Here is a 23,007-nt window from a genome sequence, read left to right on the forward strand (position 1 = left end):
CCTGACCTCTTTTCTCGACCACGCGCGTTCGCTCTGCTTAAAAGTTCCTTGGAACGCTCGCTATTTCGCAAGCTGCGCTGCTATTTCGAGACTAAGACGCGCTTTTACGGTGCTACTCGGTAAATTTGTAGTTTCTTTAATCGTACCGCGTTTCAACGCTCCCTACCTACCGAGTAATGGAATTTTTTCTTTGCGAATTATCGGTTGTTCACCGCGGCGATTCTCCAACGTTCAACGCTTCCTTACTCCCTTTCTCTCTTCTGTCTCCAACATCGATGATATCGAGCTAATTGCTTTTCCAAACAGACACCTCGCAAAAGATACTAATTTTGGAAAAGGATACGCAACGTCAGTGTTTTTCAACGAAAACTCGTGTTGGACGAAAAGTTTAAAGAGCCGTACTCTTATTCTCCTGACGAAACCTTGGACTCTGGACAAAAGTAAATGATCCTTCAGGAAGAACCTCTGTTAAACGGAGATCCAGAGATTTCCGTTCGGACTGTTTCCACTTCCGGAGGCGAGACCTTCGCCACTGCCGAACGCCAAATCCGCGTCTCTGGTCTATTTAATTAGCGCGCGAGATGAAGGGCAAAGGGTTGCCCGAGGTGGTCATTGCTTTAACGAGGCGACCGTCCTCTCATTGGAAGGGTACTCGAGAATCTTCTCGACTCATCCTTGGCGTGGAATCAGCCGACGTTCCTCGATTCGCTCGGATATACCAAAACCAAAAGCATGCCCTTCGCCGAATTTCCCTCTGCTTACATTGCCGACGTTAGGGCTGTTTCTTTGTTTCGCTTTTAGCAGCGAAAAAACGCGGTAGATCCTCCGTAAGTTTCTTCGATTACCTACAAGACAAGTTGCTCGAGTTTCGATAAATATTTCTCGTGCTATCCAAGTGGTTGTTTATCTACCGAGCGATGAAAAGGGAACGCGATCAGCGAGAAAGAATATTCTCGGGAATCTCGACGGGTGTTTCGCGTGCCAATAGGGTTGGCTTCGAGCGTCGTCGCGTCGCTTTTCCACCACCGTCCGTCGTAACCTCGTTTCAGTCGGGAATAGAATTTCCGCAACGTGCGATTTCCTTAGCTCGCGTCGACCTCGCGAGGATTTTAACGCGATACGATACGCTTCCATCGGCTTGTCGGGGTTCGCGTCAAAATATACTCGAGGTATACTTGGACGATCCATCGAAAATTATTTACAGTTTATTTGTCTACCTCGATCGGTTCTTTTACAAGTATAACCGAACTCGACGAATCGAAAGCCGCGGATTGCTCCAACGGAAGAAAAAACGCGTCCGAATACATCTCGAGAAAGCAAGGCCCGTTTCGTTGATCGTAGTCGGGCTGGGATAAAGGAATCGCGCGATGTTGGAAAATCACGGTGTCGGGGCCGTGGAAAGGGAGAGGCGCCGAGACGTCTCGGCGTCGGTTTACCAGCGGTTTATCGGCGTCGTCGTCTCGCAGCCGCTCTGTTTCTCGTCGACGCGTCTCCTCTCCTTCCTATTTCTCTATCGATCTTTTCTGCTCCCTGTGTTTGGCTGGCCGACTACGACACACTCTGTCACCGTCTTTTTCGCGCTAGCCGCCGCCGCCGGGTAAACGACGTTGATGGACCAGCGTCGACCAGTAAAGCGATCGTGACGACACGAGGCAGCGCGAGTGCGAGCGTAGGCGCGGGCGCGCCGTTTGTTTGACGCGTCAAACAATTTATTCGACCTAACGACGAATGTAACGGTTTCGTATTTACCCCCGAGATTTGCATGGCAGTAGCTGCGGCAAGCAAAACACGGGCTCGCCTCCTTTCGATCTCCATGACGCTCGTGAGGCGGGAATGCGTCGCGACATTACGATACTTTTCATTGTCGGCGCCGGCACTGGCGTATCAAGACCGATGACACAGAGGTCATCTCTCGAGAGACGTATTTCATTTTTGCATCGAACCACAGACCGAAAACCACTCGAGACGGTAAACGGACCTGGAAACGGGAGAAACGAAGAGAAAAGAGAATATTCCGATTCTCGTGTTTGATCGGATCGGATAGGATCGCTTAGCAATTTGCGAGAAGAAACATCTTTAGGTTTTCCGTATTTTCGAATCGCTCTTCGTAGAAATTATTCGAATGTCGCGATACTTTTTTCCTCTGGTATTTCGTGGAACGCAAAAATCCTCCCCGAACACCACGCTACGATTTCACGGTTCTTGGCCAGGAATATTTTCGTCGTTATAGTCCAACATTTGCTCGAATCGTTTTATCGGAAAGCCGATTTCTTTGCGGCTGTTTCGTTTCCTCTAATAAACCGCATCGCGTACGCGCGAATGCGCCCTCGCGATCGGCTCTGCTTTGCCGGGAATTTCGTAGCAGGCCACTTCGGATAACTTGAAATCGGATCGAACGCGGTATTACTTTTCACGACATCGTAAAAGAAATTTACGAGGTAAAAACCGTATAACGTTATTACCCGAAATGGTTATTTCGTGGCCCAAAGAGATTTATGGATACCGTATGAAAACGGTGCGACACTGTCGAATCGCGTCGATTTCGAACGAGAGATGAAAATTTATGCGACGCATCGTTGACCGAGTCGTCGATATTTCCACTCGCATCACGGATAAGTCGAACGCAGCAATGAAACGATTCGCATTGGTTGCAGGTTCTACGGACGTTTGGCTACCGCACGGTAAGCAGCGAGCACCAAGATGGCAGCATTCGTGGCGAAACAGATGGTCGGAAACAAGCTGAACGCTGTTAAAGGTACGAGCCCGTCTTTCCGATTACTTTAAAAACTCGCGAAAAAATTCGGATTCGATCGAATCTCGAACTCCGAAACGTACACGAAAGAATTTTGCGACGAGTCGCGTAGAGATCGGGGCTGAATTCCACGAACGGTATCTTGAACGATCCTTTGTAGTTCATCCTTCGACGTACATCTTCCGCGGAGAATAATCGTCGCTCGGCGAATCGCGTCGCGAAACACGTTTTCTTTCGTTTGTTATCGGGGAAGTTTGTTTGCGAGAATGCTCCGGTTGCTCGATTATTGGACAGAGTTTAATCCCGAGGGATCGGCTCTCGTCGCGCGATCGAATCGAGAATGGAATCTGCGAGCGACGATCCAAGTATTTCCATTAGCGAAACTCTATTTGCTCTTAAGTTGCGCGACGCGTGGACCTTATCGCAAGAAAATTCCTTTCGCGAGAATGAAAATTCGATTCGTAAGTGTGAGCGAAATCCAACTTTGGAGATAATAGGCGTAATCCGGTTCGTGCGTCCCGAATCACAAAACTGCGATCGTTCTTCTCGCACGAGGAATCGCAGCGACGCACGATGTTTGGCTCGATACGAAACCGAGTCGAATCGAAGACGCGATCCCGGTCTCGGAGAATGCCGTTTAATCGTCACCGAAACGATATCGGCCGGTGCGGTGGGCGAAAACCACCGTTTTACCGCGTCTCGATATATTTCTCAGAACAAGAACGATCTCAGAGAGTTGGAATTAAGATTGATCGCTCGCGCGAATCAGGAAGGAAGAAGGCATTAGTCCGAATGACGAAGCAACGTTCGCCCACCACGGGAAAAAGTTCTTTGTATTCGGTTCTTGGTAGATTCGTTCGTAACGCGCTTATTCCCGTTTCATCGATCCACGTTAAAAGAATCTGTTTTCTCGATGCGTGGCGATGCAACGAATGATTCTCGTCGATCCCGAGGAGAATCGGTCCGAGTATTCGCGAGTTCTCGTCTCGGCTATTCAACGACTCGCTCGATTTTCATCGCTCAAGGTGAACGATTTGCCACGCCTCCGTGAATGATAATCGCTCGCGAACAACCGCGAATCCAACTGTTACGAAACCCACTCGGTATGCGTAATCGAATCGACCCGCGGTTAACGGACGACTCTCATCCTCGAATCCGTTTTCACATCTAGTCTCTCGCGTCGTTCGTAATTAAAATTTCTAACGCGATGAACGCCTTTTTCCGCCAATTCCGCGGAGTGCGTACGTCGTAAAAGACGAGAAGACGAGAAATGGCTCCGTAGCATCGACACCGACGCTGACGGTTCGCGATCGGACGTATAATCATCGTTGAGGAATCCAAGTGGAGCAACCGCGAGCTAAAATCTGCGCGTCGCCGCGCCGCGCCGGCTGGCTTGTCGGCTCGCTGGCAGCTTGAACGATGGCTCGCAATAAAACTTGCGTCGTTAAGGGAAAGTTTCGGTCTTCGCGACTGCCACGAGCGCGGGAGCCGACCGTATCGCGGAGAATCCGTAATGGGAAACGAGGACTCTCGGCCTCGGATCTCTCTTCGAAGAAACCTTAACTCCCCCGAACGGGATCGATTTATCCTCTTTCGTCGCGTTCTTTTTTCGGTTCCGTTCCGCGACTTCTCCTCGACCGTCGGCGTCGTTCTTTCTTCGGATCTCGTTCGCAATCGTATCGACTTTCTTATCTGGAATTGGCGCGAACGATACGACTAAGCGTAGAGGTTAGTTTTAAATTCGATTTAAAAGGTTGCAGTCGAAAACAACCGTAGAGAAAGTTTCAAAGGACCACAGCCAAAATCGGTTCCCGAACAATTATCACGGTTTGTCGGTTGCGATGCAAAGCACTCGTGGGAGAGGAGAAATCGAAAGTTCCGAGTACCGGAACTCAGGGTTTGTTCGAGGGTGGAACGGTAGAGTTTTAGCGGGAAATGCGGTGGGAAAGTTTCGCCAAGCTCGAAGAGTGGATGAATCGAATGGCAATTAGTTTGCGGTGACCTGGATGCGTGCCTCTCTTCGTTTCTCTCGAGAGGGACAGATGAATCGTCTCCCCTTGCCGTGCGACGCGCCGCGACGCACCGATATCTCGCATCCCGCATTCGTCTATCCGAACCTCTCGGTTGACAATCAGATGTCCGCTTCGGAAAAATAAAATGCAAACGATCCAAGAGTGAAAGTTGTATATCGTATGTTGTATGAAGAACGACAAGGAGACGAATAGAGTCCGAGCCACGGGGATCCGCGTGCCGAATCTGGAATTTTTGCCTCTCGCGCGAGGAATCGAGTCTTTGCAAAAACAAAGGGGCTGCACGAGTGTAGAGGTAGCCGAAAGAAAGCCTGCCAGTCGCTCTCTCGTCGGAAAATCTGATGCTTTCTCCGTGAAATCTACCTATTTCACGGTTTCGATCAGATTCGCGACTCGAGAATTCGCGCAATCGCATTCGCGGTGGATTTATTCTCTCCGAATCCGACGATTCCCGTTTCTTCGGCCGATCAACGTCAACGATAATCGATAGACTTATCGATAAATGTTCTTTCGACGGACAGGATAACGTACGTTAATCGTTATTTGTTTCGGAAAATGAATCGATGTCATCTCTTATCGGCCGATAACGTGATACATTTTTCACGGAACATGAAGACGAATTTCATCCGCTCTAAAAGTGTCCAACTCTCTTCTTCGAACATCTTACTTTATACATACGTTTTCGTTGGCGAGAATATACGAGGCCGTGTCTGTGAGCATATTCGATGAAGTTGGGTCCGGCCGCAAAGTCGCTAATGGAGCTCAAAGGATTTGCGGAGGGATTAAGCCGACCGCCACGTCCAAGTTTCTCGAGTACTAAACATAACAAACTTATTTCGAAGCTCCTGCGCAGGCGCTGTCGCTGTCGTTGTCGCGTATCTCCATAAGAAATTCTGACACTTGGAGGATTCGGCTTTTTAAAATTTTCTCGGTTCTTCGAGATACGTAAACTAAAAGTTTCATCGGATAAAAAGTAATTTAGGAATAGGATTTAGTGGAAAAGTTCCCATTTCAAAATTGCGTCTATACGTATATCGCAACGCATCGCGTCGCATCGATTTCAGTGGTCCCGATCCTCGACCATGAGGTAAACTACGCGGAGATCGTCGCGCGCCAATTATCGGGCCGAATTCAGGACCGAATCTATGCCGGACCGGAGCCTGAAGTATGGTCGCGGTACCGATTGCGGTCGAACGCGGTCGAACCGTAGTTGCGATATCGGCTGACCGATACGCTTACGTGGTTCGCGGCAAACCCGATGGAACGATCCTCGTGCAATTTCACCGAAATATCGCGTACGGTTCTATTTACGACGAGTCCGGCAGTTGTTTCTTTCTTCCCCGAGTTCATCGAGAAAGAACAAAGACCGTCCGAGACAAAAGACCACCAAACGAGAACAAAGTTTTCACCGACTTATTCCATTCGGCTCTGATTTTATTTCCATCGCGTTGTTCGCGATGCTCTCCTTTCGAACGATCGCGATCGATTCGACTCGAGAACCAAACGACTCGGCTCAAATCTGCTCCGTGTGCTCTTTCTCGACCATGTTGCGCGTTCACTTTCCACTCGCTATTAGATCCCGTGTCGTGGTAGACGTTAAGCTTCGTTCCCTGATTTCGGGGAAGTGATTTCCAACCGGTTAATTGGGCCAACCGGTGTTTTTCTCGATCATCTTTTCAACGTCGGTCGTTACGGTAGACGTTGCGTTGGCACGGTTTTTATCTTCTTTTAGACAACCCATCGCGTATCGAGTATCATCGGAGGATTCTGCTCGTCCATCGGAAATTTGGCCGAATGGGACGGGCGAGTGGTCGTGCATCGTACATTGTTTTCCGAAGTCAATTCGCGTCAACTGCAGGGAGACAGCTGTGCCGCGATGGCTCGTTGAAATGCCTGGACCGGCCCTCGAATAAATCACGAGCCGCATAATTAATTGGGACGATTGTTTGTCACGTGGCGATATCGATGAACAAGCCGGGTCGTCGACTAAACGTTAAGCCCAGAACTGATATTACATCGTAGCGTTGGATCTGTTCGGTCTTGTTTTCGAACGAGCCGTTGCGCGTTTTCGCCGATCGCTTAGATACGAGTAGCAACGGTTCTTTATACATACGTGTAAAGTATTCTCTTGAAATCGTTGGAACAAAGCTGCGAGACATCTATCCGAGTAAGTACTTTCCATGGACGCGCCGGTACCGCTCGGGTAACCAAATTTACAACCATTTCCTCCCTCGCATGATGAAATCGTGAGGAGAACAATGTGAAAATTAGCTCGGAGAGGCTGGTCGACGCGACGCGTTTCGACGTGGCGCGTGACACCGAGCGCGAACGATCCACGACAAGTTATTAAATTAACCGCTGATGGGTGCGCAAAACGAGCTGGAATAATTAAACGTCGCTCTCAGCGGGCTCGGTAAATCATCGGACGAATTAAAACAAACGGAAACGCGGATCTAGTAACGGGTACGCAAATCGACCGCTGTTCGACCGCTGTTCGACCACGATGCAACAGTCAAACCGAACGTAAACGGCAACGCGACGTTTTTCGATAATTGTTCCCGTCGGGTCCCGTTGCAGGATATTCGCGCGAACGCCAATTCCGAGCGTGTTCCTAGCGATTCGAAAGAGAGCAACGCGCCGCGACGAATAATTGTAAGTAAATTAGATGGATCACGTTATCGCGGTATGAAGGTGTATTTACGAACGACAGCGAGATTACGTTCCGTTCAACGAACGTCTTTTTCGACGAGAATACGTTCTCGCACGGATATTCGTTTCGCTGTTTAGACGTAATCGCGTTAACGATGATCCGACACCGAACAGGAATTATTTTTCTGCCGTGATACGTGATGCGTCGAGAGAAGGAACAACGCGAGGCGAAGCTGGAAGAGGAACGAAATAGTTCTCGGGGACGCGCATTGTACGCCCGTGACCCTTATCTCGGGATTGTGTCGCGTTAAATAAGAACAAAAGCTGCGCTTTCGCTTCCACTCCGCACGCTTTGTCCCGCTGGCACGGCGCGGCGGCGCTCGAGACGTCTGAATTAATCAGGTGGATACTCCATTTGCGTGGTTTCTCGGCGCCAAGAATTCCCTCGGATCTTTGGGAAGAGGTGAGGGGCCTCGTAGCTTCTTCTTTCCGCTCGGCTTTCTCGGCTAATTAGACGGGTTTTTATTGAATTGCAAGCGCACTCGGATGCAAATAGCAGGTTTTCTCGCCGAGTTGTTCACTCGTCTATCGGATAACGGCTCGTTATCTACCGTAACTTGTTCGGTATAAATCTAAACGCGACTAGCTTGCGATCGCTGACCGACGAATGTGGCCTCGACTGTACGAACGAACGGAAAAGCTTAGCGACGGATACCCGGTCCGTCGGCGTTGGGGATGCGACCAGGGAAAAGCCGAAGAACCGGCTGAAAACCCGAGCCGATGTTTCGAGGCTGAGTTTTTGCGGTTGGACGCGCACTGCGAATCTATCGATCGAGCTTCGGAGATGGCAGAGATAAAATGCAGGGTTGTCGTAAGCTAAAAATAAGCGACCGACCATTGCCGTCGCCGCGTTCGCGACAAACGAGAGATACCTACGTACAGGTATGTATCTGAACCGGATCGCGTCTATTTCCTTACGATTTAACCGAGCAATCAGTGTACCTTTGCACAGTCGAGTCGAATCGATCGGGTTAGAACCGAGCAAGTACATACGGTTATCGATGAGATTCAACGAGTGCTACGATTCACGGCGGATCGGTGTAATCTGAAATCGACACCCACGGAAATTCTTAAGTAACAACGCGCGTCCACGTGTATTCTATACGTCGATGATAACGTTGCATCCGACGCAACCGCTAATAATTTATCCGCTTTTCCTTCGTGCAAATGAAAATGAAAATTCATCGACTTTTCGACATAGGCATTTTCGAGCAAAAAGAAATATTCGACGAGTCGACGCGATGCGATAGGATGGGCTGGGATTCTAGGATGGCGAATTTCCTCGGTTTCGAATTTGACCGAAAAAGGTTGGCCAAGATGCTGCGATGAGTTTCGAGTAACATTCGTGGAATTTCGTTCTCTCGGGTTAGCGTATGCGAGGTACGTCGAGCAGGATATCCGTTTCCGTTCACGGAGAATTTTTTGGTGGTTTCGTAAATGCGGCTCGTTTATCTTGTGACTTTAATTTCGGTGAGGCGAGGCGCGAGGCGCGACACGGCCGCCCGCGGATATTGCTGTCGCGAAGACGGAAAGGGAAAATAAAACGAAACGACCCTCGTTTATAAAATTCGCGTGACGGTTTCAAACGATCGGTCGCTAGACCGCTCGGTTTCCCGGCAAAGAATTTTTAGATTAACAAAACACACAGCGATAAGTCTAGTAGAAATTCTCTTGTACGGATACAATTGTTGTACACGAGAAACGAAAAAATTGAAACGAGAAGGATTCGTACGTTTTGTCTGGTAACTGAAATAGGCGATTAGACGATGCGGTGACGATGCAGATGCAGATGCAGATGCCGATGCCGATGCCGATGTCGAGGCGGAGGAAAACGATACGGCGTTTCCGTAAAACTCTAGCCGCGGGGTTGCATTATACGGGCGTCGTGTTTCGCAATATTTAATTAAATCCCTGGCTTCGGTGGGTAGAAAGTTCTGTCGATAGTTGGAAACAGTTAGCAACCGCGTTTACCGTCGACCATCGGACATTTCGCGGACACGGACAATCCATGTGGCCGGTTCCCAGCATCGAAACGCTGCGCCGTGCCGCAATGTTCCGCGAACCAATTCCATCGGTCGATGTCGCTATTAACCGATTGATTTTCCCTTGTTTGCCGCGTTCGTTCGTACCCAGAGAAAATTAATGTTTCCGCGAGACGCGGACTGAACGCGACGACTCGTTCTCGACGCTACGATAACGTAAATCTACAAAGTCGATTTCTATCAAAAGTTTCCGTTTCGCAACGGTTGTAAGCGTACATATCGCACGGAATACAAGATGTTTCGGACACCTAGGTAAAATAATTCAAAATCGATGGACGAAAATGTCCACGGAGCTAGAATTTGTCGCTCGAAGAATCGGGGACGCGACGACGAGAACGCAAAAAAGTTTGGAAATGGCTGAGAAACCAATGGAATCGTCGAAGAATGCACGTCGAACGGATGGGGTCCGTTATCCTCGAACAGATATCTCTGGGTTATATTTCAAGCTGGTTTCACGGTAACAGTCTATCGCCTCGGTCGTTTCTTCCTCGCCGAACCCTTTTTCTTGGCATTGTCCGCAAAACCAGCAAGATCGCCTCGCTCGACCCAAAAACGTTTTCATCGTGGCTGCAGGTATTCCGCGTCCTGTTGCATCTCGCTTCGCGTTCGCTTGGTTCGCGACCGAACGGTTTCTATTCTCGTGGAATTTCATGGACTCTCCTTCCACACTTGCCACGAGTCTCGAGCGATCCTCGGTTTGGCAATCGGCCGACAAATACAGCGAACGCCCGGTTTGGGAAGTACTCGTTATTTATCGAAGAAACGCAGCGAACGAACAAACGAAACCAAAAGATTCCGAAAAGTTTTTCGCGAGTGGAATTTGGAAACGGAGTGTCGTGTCAACGATGCCGGAGTAGCGGGTCGCGACAAGAATTTATTTTTTCTTTATTCAATGAATTAAAGGCCTTTGATACGGATAGAAAGAGACGTTGGGGTACGGACGATTTAATAGAAAAGAAGAATGTAGGGCAAGTCCGGAGCAGATGGCCATACGGAATAGATGGTCCGAGCCAGAATATTGGCAGCCAATTTGGCAATCGGTCGCTCGCGATGATCCGCCATTGATTACTCCGTGAGCGGTGCACGCTAAGGGAAATCAGGAGTCGAGATCAACGATTCGCGCGACGCGACGCGAAAAATCGTTCAAATCTCGTTATTATTCGAACCTTTTGCCAAAAGTATCGACAGGAGAATAAACTCGCAAAGATCACGCGCGTTCAGCGACAGATGCTTTTTTTAAAAATGTTTAAAATCGTTACTAACCAATAAGTAACTATGTAGTTTGTGTTTTGTCGCGTTAAATCGCTGAAATATCACACTGTGCGTCCTCTTCTTTATTCGCTGCCCTTTTCTATATGTTCAACGCATTCCCCCTACACTTTTTAAGCTATATAACGGGATATATATTTATCCCGTTACTACTAACAGCATTTTTCACCATATAACGGGACATGAATTTCGGCTGTTCGAAAATAAAAAGATTGTCAATCTCGAAACCTGTTGTACGAATCCCCGCGTTAATTCCGTTAATGGTCAGCACGGATTTCATTCAACGTTCGATCCACCGCAACACTCGGTTAATTGTTTGTCACGTGAACCGTACTCTTTCGATTCGAGGGCGCTAAACGATCGGTCGTATCCACGAATCGATATCGCGATAATTCTGTCAGCAAAGCTCGTACCTTCGAATCACATTAATTGTCGTAGCTGCAATTATTCGCGATGTCTCCACCGTCGCCGCTGGTCTAATCGATACCGATACATCGAATTGGGGAATTTTGGCCGTATAAACGAAGGCCGCGTTTGCATCGGACCGTAATATACACGTAAGTCGTTAAACGGATCAAAGTCTTTCGATTGCACGAACAAATACTTTTCTCGTCTAATTCCTCGATTCCATCACCGATCTCTGATCGATGATCGTTCTCGTGGTTCGGAGATAACGAGGATGTGTCTTTGCGAGAACTGAAATGTCGATCGTCATGTTATCTCTGTCGCTCGCGTATACGAGCGTGTCTCAGTCGCGATTATGCTAATTGCTGCAGCTGCAATCACTCGGCGTGACAGTATGTACACTACCACTTTCTCTCTCTCTCCCTCTCTCCCTCTCTTCCTCTCTCCCCGTTGTTCAGCCGATCGATCGACAAGAATCTGCAGATGCAACGCACGTTACCGACGACTGCAACGCTAATTAATCGGTCGCTGACTAATTCGGTCGGATCATTTGCATGGAGATATAATTGCAGTCGCGAGATCGTCACCGTAATAAAATACAGAGTTTGTGCACGTTGCGTTCTCGTTTGCGTTTAGGATTTTCCTGATCACCGTTCGAGTTTTACCGATGTGATAACGACAACGATCGCGTAATTTTCCACAACTTTCGAAAAGGATACGAGAATAGAATAAGTACGAGAGTCGCTCGTTTCGAGGAAATTTTTTGTACCAGTTATCCTCATTTTCAAAGAATACGGACGAAAGGTGATTGTTAACGTTGGCCATAGGTCGTCGTAAAATCGATACACAAATTGCTCGGTCGTATTACTTGGAACAACACGAGGCGAACCGACACCGACGAGTCAACCGGAACTTCCTTTCCGCGTTCACTGGTCGGGGAGCAGGTCGAGATCTTCGTGCACGTGTCATTCGAATTTCTACCTTGAATTCCAACCCAGCGACACGACGAATGAAACCATTGTCTCCAAGTGGAACACCGATTCTCGAGAAAATCAGCGACAGTGGGGAGCGCCACCGAGCAACGAATCTAGCGAAATGAACGTCGGTAATAGCTTGCACAAGAAAAGTCGCAACGGGGCTGGGGCAGCGCAGGAGTTCGAACGCGACACGTTTTTTCTACCTCTTCTTTGGAACGATTTTTCGTTTTTCGTTTTTCGTTACTCTCGCGAAGAGAAAGTCCAAGCGTCGAAAAGAAACGCGACCTGTCTAGCGTCTGGTGTCTGGAACGAACGGTTCACGGAACGTAGTTCAATTCGAAATCAATAAAACGCACCCTCTTCTTCCGCAGTCCTTATTGCATCCGGAGAAGCATACTTTCTCGGACGGAGAGCTGGGTTGGCTCGTCATCCCGAGGATGTTCCATTCCCGATGCCCATTTACCCCAAGATCGAGGTATATCGTGCTCGGGACGTAATTTTCACGGTGGTGAGATATCATCCCTTTCGCGTGCCATTCTCACCCTTCTCAGTCCCGTCCAACTTTCCCCTTTTCGTCGGACTATATTAAGGATTCCAGGAGGATGCTGCCGCATCCAGACCGATCCTCTCGTTCCCTTCGGTTCCCCCTCTCTTTTCTCGAGGGTGGAGATGGCGCAGCGCGTCGCGTCGCGATCCTAAACGAGCATTCGCCGCATTCAATTCCTTCGTCTTCGTGCCACCGCAAAAAATGCTCTCGGCAGCGCGGCGTGCGCACGACGCTTTATTAAGTTTGAATTGGACAGAGCCGGAATAGAATTTCTGACTGTCGGTGGCGCGGCAGCTCCGTGGAATTAAAAGGTCCTCGAAGGATCCGAGGAGATCCGACCGAACGAACGAACGAACGAACGAAAGAACGAACGAACGGAAGAAAGACAGACAGACGAACGAACGAACGGAGAGACTCGACGCTACGATGCTCGAGATCGAGAAGGAAAACCCTCGCCGCGCCGTGCGGACCATTCAACGACCGCGCTTCCGCAAATTGCTTCGCCTTCGCGCCTTCGACCGCGCGTGTCTATCTCGCCTGAGGAACAATCGCTGACAACGCCGTGCCGCGCCGCCCACCACCCTACCCCTCCCCCCTATCTCCCTATCCTAAGTAATCTCGATTCTTTGCCTACAAATCACGCTTTCTCCCCTTCTTGTTCGCACTCGCGATAATTCGCAACCCGAACTCTTCGAAAGGGGGGAATAATTGCGCGTAATTTCGAGGTACATTACAGCGCGTCGTTAATGCTCATTGGAATGCGCCACGTAAAAGTTGTTCTGGTCGCGGTCGCGGCCGTCCACGTTGACGATATTAATTATGCGTCAAACGTCTCCTTGTCGAACTTCCGAGAGTGCATTAACGCCGAAACTTTTCACCGTTTGTGCGATACGGAGTTCGATCGAAGAATTTTCACCGTCGCGCATCAACGTACGAGGAATTCCGGTAACGCGTATCCGTGGCGAGTTTCTCGACGCGAGGACGGAGGAGTTTCTTTTCAATTTCCCCTGACGTTGGAGAATCACAAGAATCAGTCGTACAAGTTAATTCGAAGTTCCGTGGACACACCGCGCGACAGTCTGTTGAATTCGAAATCGAGGGAAATTGGCGGGAATTTGCATTCGGTTTATTCTTCTCCTCGAATACGCGATTCGATGAGTCCGGCAAGATTCGAGATCGATCGAATCTACTCGAGATCTCGCGACGAGATACTTTACCCTTTTTATTTCAAGGAGGAAAGGCTTGCCTCGAGTTCCGATCTCAACGGAAAATCTGCGCGATCGCCAACGTTCGAATCTCGAAAATTCTTCGATTCCCTTGGGCACACCTTCGAAATTTGCATTTATTTTTCCGTTCGAAGCACCTCCCGGACGAACGTGATTTCGCGAATCCCAAACGGTTTATTTTTCGCGGGAAAACTATCTTATCGAATACGTGTAAACTTGTCGTTAATCGCGAGAAACGTTTCAAGCGAACGAGTCTTGGGAAAGAACGAAAACCTGATTATTTTATTTCGACGAGCGAGCGTTCGCAAAGTAGCAAGCGATATTTTTCCGCGACTCTCGACCTCTCGACCATCGTTGCATTATTAATGCATCGAATCGACTCCGCTCCGCTGAAGATACTTGTCAGTCGTCCCGTGAATCTTTTAACGTTTCGCAAAACTTTTCTCGAGGAACAATGGCTAACGCGAAAAAGCGCTCTCTCTCTCTCTCTCTCTCTCTCTCTCTCTCTCTCTCTCTTACCCTGTATTATGAATTGCGGCCAAAGAATCCGGTCTTCTGCAACTTCTCCGTGTCCACCTCTGCCTTCTCTTTGCCTCTTTCCAACTCGTAATTCTTTCTTTCCGCCCGACGACTCTGTTTGCTCAACCTCGTCCATGTTTCCATAACGTTGATCTACGTTTGCAATCAAAGTTGGCGATTAAACTTGGGACGAACCGTTCGATGCGATCCGGCCATTAAAGCTAGACAGAGACCGAATGTCGAGGTTTCGACCGAATTTCGTTCCGAAACAATGAAACGTCCGTACCCGGGAACGTTGTAGGAAAGACCATGACGCGTATGCGCAAGTTCTCGTAGACAGGAAACAAGTCAACGCGTTTGAAATTAGAGCTGGCGTCGTTTTCACGAGCAAACATGCACCTAGCGCCGTTAGTTATAAAGTCCGACGCGTGACCTCGACTGCGTCTAGGACGCCATGCCACCGGTACCGACGCGAATATTTCCGCCAGAACGAGCATCGTCCTCGCGAGTTTGCGCGGAATCGTCTCGAATTCGCAAAAGGTTTACCGATCCTCCGACGCGCTGCCTTTTGCCGCTCCTTGAATACCATTTTGATATACTATGCTTATCGAAGATTGTACGAACGGAGCATAAATAGGCACCGTAAACGCTTGCGGACGGTTTCGGTTTCCGCAATGTAGCGCGCAAGTATAACAGATCACCTCGAAGACTCGAGAATTTGGCGTGCGTCAACGTTTACTCAGCCAAGATAATTATTTCGCGCAAAAGCCAGCGTTTCCATCCTGATATCGGTTAACGCTTTTCGATAAATAGTCCGATATTTGTGCTCGCGAAATGCTTACGCGGTTAAATTTCTACCCGTTTATCGTAGAATCGCGGATACAGCAGTTTCGCCGCTTTGTCGGGTGAATTTCTCTAAACCGAATTTCGTGAAATTCCTGCCGTGAGCATTCCGCGCAAGCATTTTTCGAGTACCGACGATATTAAATGTCCGATATATCGGACCGTCTCCGATGACATAGTATCGGACGAAAATCGAAAGTCTACGCGTGGAATTTTTCAACGTGGACGATGGATATCGAGGAGAACGCGTTCCGTTGAACGGCATCCGTGTAACGTGTAAATTACGGCCAAGGGTAGAATGGCGTCGATTCGATCGCTGTTCGCGGAGATCGATGGAAACGATGCGCAGAAAACGAAGCGGCCACCAGCATAAATTCCAAGAGCAAAGTCGTCTCGTAACGGCACCGACAGAATCCGTGTAATACCAGGGAAATCGGATCGTTTGGATAGGAAATTACGTAAACGGTAATTCGAGAAACAGAAGCTTCCCCGGGAATTGGTGCATCCGTTGCTCCTCGTGGCTCGCGGTTCGTAGTCCGAGCGCAGCCTCGGCCGTGATAACGGGCCCAACGGCTATCATTTTTCATTACTCGTTTTCATGCGGCATTCGATAAAATTTCAATGGAATCTTCGTAATCGTCCAAGAATGATTCGCACGGAGGACATTTTCGTTTGATTTCCAAGTGCATCGAGACGGACAGCAGCTCGCGCATCGCCACGAACCGTAATACTTGCCGTAATGGGTTACGAGTGACTGGTACCACTGGTTGCCATTAAGACGTCGGAATTATAACGTCCCTAAAGACCTACCTCGCTCGATAGACGATAAATAGGATACGGCGGAGTTTACGTGCCTCGGCACCCACCACGGCTGAATCATGGCCCATTCCGCGACGAATATCGACAACGTTTCTGCTTACCGGTTTCTCCAACTCCAACTTATACTCGATTAGCTAGATGCGTACAAACGCTTACATATACATGTATACATTTATACGAAACGTATAACCAATGGAATAGATACCTTCGATAGACCGCGAGCTATTGATTTCGGATTGCGGCCGGAGCTGATGGCTTTTGTCGAGAAGATTATAGCGCGAACCACCACCCTAGGTCCTGGTCAACCCTAGAGCAGCGTTTCTCAAACCGACTTTGGTATTTCGGTCCGTCGAGCGCCGACGAGTGGTTATCCCGAATTTCTCGCATGTTCCAACTTGGCGAAGAAAACTTTATATCGTCGAAATCTTTCGAGTGTTTCGGAGAGTATCGACGAGAAAAACAAATGTACGCGCTACAATTTTTGCGTTGGTTGTAATTGACGCAAACTCGAGTCGCGCATCGTTCGATTAACTTCGTATCGTTTCTCGGATAACGTTTATCTCACCGGAGAGTGTACCGGAGTTGGAGAAAGTTGGACGAATTCTAAACGATTCCCTCCCCGTGGCCCTTGTCTCGCACAGCTGTCCTTCGCGTTGATACTCGTTGGCAATTTTCGAACGGCCATTGGCGAGCTCCGTCGACTCGGCGAAAGTCACGTGCCGAACGTCTACGCTTTCGAGGAGTTTGAGAAACGCTACCCTGCAGCATCCTATTCAACATTGTACCAACAGCTCTCGGAATTTGTCCGTCGGTTAGTCGTGTTTCTAGCCTTTGATCTACGGAAGCTCCTATCCGCGTTCCGACTTCCTCCAAACCACTCCAACGAATAGCGTGGGCTCCTCTTCCCTTTATCGTTGCGTTTTGCGTCGGGAACCGGACCTTCCGATACGCGGAAATTTTGTCCAAAACGTGACCCGATTACCAGACAAATACCGATTAGCTCGTGACTTCGATTTCGCTTCGAAAGAAAACGCGATAGCCGCTACACGGGATTCGAATCCGATCCTAGAAATCGACGAGTCCGTGCTACTCGACGTGCAATAAATAAACAAGATACGCAAACACGGTCCCCGATCACCGCGAACCGATGTAAACGAAAGCCCGAAGCAAACAAAGTGTGTCTGGTTCTCGTACCCGGACCCGTGTCATACCGATCTATCGCGCGCACCCTTCGCTGTCTGCCGATGTTTGTCGACGAGCTTTATAAATATCCGTGGAAAGGGTTTTTCTTTAGGAGTTCTTGCGCTCAAACAATAACGGACAAGCGCGGAAGTAAAAGCAATGTTTCGTTTGGCAGTCGTGTATCGTGGGCTAGTGGACTGCCAACATTTCGAGCAGCCTCCGCTCCGTAGTTTCTCTTTTACTTTCGGCTCCGCGATTCGTTCCTAGATCGGCCTTTCTTTCCGAGATTAATTAACGTTCGATGCCAGGAGTCGACGTCATTGGCGAACGCCACTGCGAAAAGTCAACCGGGAAAAGGAATTGGAGCGCGATGGAGCCAATGGCGAGTCGATGGAATCGAGGATTTGAGTTTTTCGCGTCCCCGCGGTGTCCGAGATTCCCCGCCGGAATCCGAAAATCCAATTACTACCGCGGGTGGAAGTGGAATTTCATTTCCGTGGAAATCGCGTATATCTTGTCTAGATGTGTGCGTGTGTACACGAGTACACGCACGCATTCATGCTTCTCTCTCTCTCTCTCTCTCTCTCTCTCTCTCTCTCTCTCTCTCTCTCTCTCTCTCTCTCTCTCTCTCTCTCTCTCTCTCTCTCTCTCTCTCTCTTTCTCTCTGTGTGTATCGTAAATCGGCCAGGAATTTCCGTTGGAAAAATGCCGCGGTTAAAGCGAAAGCGAAGGTAAACGTTCGCTGATCATTCTGCTCTCGCCCTCCCTTGTATTTTCCACGGACTCGCGTTCGAAATCACATTTAAACCGCAAGCGAGAATAACGGTTTTTGCGAGATTTCACCGCGACAACGCACGCGTCTCTCGCGAAAGACGAACCGAATCGACCGTTGGTCACACGGTCCATCGAAAGAGTCCTCGTCGAAAAGACCGAGTGATACGCGTAACGAAACGAAACGAAATATCGACACAGATAAACTCTCGCGGTTAACCTCGGCACACTCCGGTCAAATTAATCGTGTCTTATCCAAGCTGTACTGGCGACGCAAGCCGAAACATCTTGTTCCTGCGTAGATAACTACGCGTTCCCACTGTTCGACTCTGCCCCTATACACCTACATCGATAACCGTCGACCCGTTCGATACTGGAATTAGAGGATAATGCCGATTAGTTTCGACAAACACGGGTCTAACTATTTGGGTAAACAGGCTAAACGAATAGTTGCTTATTACGCGCGATTACACGGAACGCTTCCTCTTAACGACACCGGCGGATGCGCGATTTCGAACGATCGTAAACGACCATTACAAACGTTGGATCGAGTCGAAAGATCCAAGCAAAAAAACTTTCCATCTATGCGACGTTGGCGAGATGAACTTTGGTACAACTGTTAACCGGAGGAAGAAAAAGCCGTACGAACGGTGACTCTTTGCAAGGAAAACTCCCGCACAGTTGATGAGCCAAGTAAGAAAAAGTCCTTCGGGAATAATGGATTCTCGGAGGGTAGAGATGGGATCGGTAACAGAGGATGATTTCACAAAAACAACAGATCCGCGGAAGAAAAACCGCGAGAGTCGGTAAAGTCGTTGGGAAATGGTTTCGACGAAAACGTGAATTCCGCGGAAGAATAATTTTTCCAACCGCGACGGATTTTCGCAAACGAAGCAACGGAAAACTAAGCAAGAAGTTTGCGATCGAGCAACGATCGAAGCAGCCCGCGCGGCCAACGTTGCGTCTAGATTGCTCGAGCACGCCGCACCGTCGCGTCGGTCGGCTTCGCATCGAGGATGTTATGAAATTTTTGGAGCAGAGTTTCCCTGGACGTCGCTGACTGGAGCGGAAACGCTGCCGCCGCGAACAGCGGAATACCTGAGAAGACGGAGGATGCTCGTAAGTCGGAACATTTGACTACAGAGTCGACCGATATGTAAACGAGACTCGCGAGGAGGTTTCCTTCTTTGTTCGCGTATTCGTCACGACATCGCTTACCACTCGGCAAGGAGTTTCGCTGTGGGGCTGAAAAGTTGGTCCTTTGAACCCGAATCTGACGGAAATATTTCGCTATTCGCTATTCGCGAGCGTCGCGTCGCATCCCAGAGGCATCATTGACCTCGATCGACTATCGTCCGACGAATCAGGTCACGAGGGAAGCGATCGCGATCGCGATCCTCGCTCGTCGATTAATTTCTACTCTACTCGACGCGACCGCGACGGATTGAAATTTTCATCGACTCGATAGACCCGGTGTCGACGGCAGCGGCCGCGACGAGCCGTCCGCGTCGCCGTGACAGCCAATCTTTGGTTTCGCGCACGCGAGTCGCGTTCGCGAAACACTCCGTCGCCGTTCCGGACGGACATCGAGGACCGTTCTCGCGAATTCATCGAGTGTCCCATCGAGTGCTGTCACTCCGCGGAGCTATCTCATCGATCTCTCGGCCATGTAAAGCGGGCCAAGATACGCGTTTCGATAAACCACCGTTCCCCAGACTCTCATTCCTCAAACCGTACGCTTTATTTACGCTTTACGCTTTATTAGATATACGTTTCTCGTACACCACGAATCGCCGGGAGCTTCGAGTTATTATTAATTTATTACTCACGAGCTATATTGTACGTATAAACGATGAAAGTTTGCTTTTTGTTTGTTTTCGTTGAAAAACAACACCGAATCCGATGCTCGTCGTGCAAACGGCGAGGACGAAAGATCGCTAAAGACAAAATAATTCCACGGAAAACGATTCGAAACGGTGACGGGTTCCATTTCGATAACATTACCAAAATATGGTGTCGTTCAGCGACGCCGATATCGCGATGCCAACGACGATCGCTACTCTCGTCGAAAGATAAATTGTTCGATCGGTTATTTCTCTCGAGACCAGAGGTTTCTTTCCATACGGACGGGAATACGGTTTCAAAGTGTAACCGTGACAGGAGCTTCGAAACGTTTTCGCAAATTGGTTTCGTCTTTCGAAACGATCGCATCGAAGAAAAATGCAAGGAAGTTGGGACGCAGTTCTGCGATTCAAACGAGACGAAACGAGGCACGATCGAACTCGCAAACGAAGAAAAGTGGCAAGCTGCGATTCGCGGCACGACTCTTCGTCGAGGATAACGCTCGTCCAAGAACGAGTATCACGCCGCGACTGATTGCTGGACCTCGCGTTCCGTTCTTCTCCCTTAAGAAATAGAACCGCGTTCACCACTTTCGCGAATCTCTGGCACGCATCAGCGATTTCATGCTGACAAGACGCGCATCTTTAAAACACCCCGCGAGATAAGGGCCGACAAGAACAACGGCCGAAACGAAACTTTTAACGACCTCGTCTATCGCGCCACGATTCTCCTCGCATAATTCGGTGAATTTGCGAGCGCAGCCTCCTTCTCGTGGGAATTTCGCATTAAAATGCCGAGAAAAATTCAAACTTTTCGAGAGTTTCTTTGTTTCGATTCGCACCTCTACCCACGAACGCCAGGTTCTCTCGCGATGCGTGGCAACTCTCGATTTCGTTCCGCGAACGACCGAGAATGGTCGCAAAAGGAACCGGCCGCGAATCCTATCGGTAGATTCGATGAAATTCTGGTTTTGCTAACGATAAGCGATCGGGTGGACAGAGGGTAATGCAGCGTGCAAAGCGGTCCGGCGACCGAGCTAGGCGGTTCCATATAAATTTGCGTTTACCCTGTTTATTACACGAGTATTTTATCGAGTTCCTGTCACGGCCAGCCACGGCTAAATACAAGAGCCAACGATAAATCTCGGCTCCCGGCCGAGGCAGCCATAAAGATTTTTCTCTTTACGCCCGCACCGGGCACCGATGTACCCCAGACCCGAGCGAATACTCGCTAATAGGTTCCCGATTAATTTCCAATCGAACAGATGCGATTGCTCGGTTCACACGACACGTCGACGAGCATTCCTCCTTTTTCCATGGAAAATCATAGTGTACGTTCACACGGAAGAAAAGTCGCACGCGCGACCGACAGGCGAACGGTTTCTTTCGAATGGGCCGCTTCACGGCCGCCGACAGCTAATTTCTGTCTCGCGCGGAATGGACGCGACGCCGACGCGATCATTTATCCGAACCACGAGTCGAGTAGACACGAGAAAAAGGAGACGTTGAAATCGGAAGCAAAGAAGCTAGACTCGATGCGGAGACGCGTTGCGTTGGTCCACCAAAGATACGTTCAGAGCTGGGAATGCTATTAAACGACTGCTTACTATTACTACGCATCCGACCAACGCCAACGGTATCTTCGACGAGAGAACCGATGAAAACACCTCGAGAACTCCACCCTTCGATCGGAGCTAGCGAAACAACGGAACGATAAATCTAACCTTCAGCGTTCGTGTTTTGCGCATTCGGTTGGCTAGTGTCCATAAATTTCATCGGTATCCTGTATCTTTGCGCAGTCTCGAGGGATCGAGAGACTTGAAGCGTCTCGCGACATTCTCTCCCTCTCTATTTCTCCCATCGATTCGCAATTCGCATCGTTTGAAACAACAGAGGCGCGAAACCGTCGACTGTTTAACTTTCATCTATATCGGGCCGAACGTTCTCAAAATCATCGTTTATATCGCGTTCAAATATTCAAAGCTCCAAACATTTTCAGCGTTCGCAGACAGCAACTATTCGATGTTTCGGTAAAATACGATTGCTCCAACTTTTCGCGCCATGTCCTCCTGATCACGGATGTCGAATTATTCAATTTTGTCGCATCGTGTTTCCAATTCGCGGCACTCGCAAAGGTAAAAGGGCAGCAACGAGAGAGGTTCGTTTTTCACAGTCGGAACGTCGGCGACGCGCCACATCGCGGCCGCTACTCGTTCGATCTCTTTGCAAACCAATTCCCCGAGTCCTTGTTTGCCTCTTGAGATCTCGGCAAACAGAAATCCGTGACGACGCCAACGGATTCGCGTATAGATCGCGCAACTTTTCCTATAGAATTGCTTCCGCGAATTCTTCTTACGAACCGCGTTCTTACGAACAGCGGTTGGTGGAAGCAGAAATCGTAACGTTCGGCACAGCTTTCGTAGATTTCGGTCGTTCGCAGCGTTACGGCGACGTCGTTTCCGATGCTAGTACTAGTGCTGCTGCTTCGATCGGAAGGGACGTTAAACCGAGCCGCCATGTTGGTCGTCGGCATCGTTTGGCAACCGGCCAACTGCGCGCACCAAGCTCGCATCCCTCCCGCTCTAGGGGAGCTGCTCTAGGGTTAACGGGTCAAACTGTGAATGGACTGGAACGAGGAAGCGGTGCCGATCGGACGAGGAAAAGCGAACTTTCCGGGTTTGCATCGTTACATTTGCCAAGCGTAATTACGGAGTAAACCGACTTTGCGAACGATTCGGGACTTTGCGTCGCATCTCCTCGGCTGTTGATGAAAGAAGAAAAGTTACCATTGTATTCGCGAGCCGGTAATCGGACAGACTACACGGATTCGCAGAATTTAACGCTCGCGGAATACTCGACTCTCTATTAAATCGCGCCACGCAGCTCAAGTTTCTCTCGGCAAATTTCGCTATCGCGTTCCGCGTATCTTTCTCTTCGAATCAATCGATCCGATTCGACCTTTTTCATCTAACCTATAGAACAAATTTCGAGTATTCCGGCACGGGGAATAAAAATAAAGGCCGCCGGCGACAGATTTATCGGCGAGTCGGTTGAAAAATGACCGAGTCGTCGAGC

General features: G+C 49.2%; 1 protein-coding gene across 1 annotated transcript in view; it reads left to right on the forward strand.

Annotated features, from left to right (window-relative positions):
* Positions 1–23,007, forward strand: part of LOC128896413 (complexin) — a 126,490-nt gene that overhangs the window by 49,324 nt on the left and 54,159 nt on the right. Inside the window, exon 2 of the mRNA XM_054159801.1 lies at positions 2,655–2,755. Within this exon, the coding sequence (XP_054015776.1) occupies positions 2,701–2,755 (55 nt within the window). The 5' untranslated portion in view covers positions 2,655–2,700. The remainder of the gene's footprint in view (positions 1–2,654; positions 2,756–23,007) is intronic.

This window comes from Hylaeus anthracinus, unplaced genomic scaffold (assembly GCF_026225885.1).
Source record: "Hylaeus anthracinus isolate JK02 unplaced genomic scaffold, UHH_iyHylAnth1.0_haploid 0, whole genome shotgun sequence".
Taxonomy (NCBI): domain Eukaryota; kingdom Metazoa; phylum Arthropoda; class Insecta; order Hymenoptera; family Colletidae; genus Hylaeus; species Hylaeus anthracinus.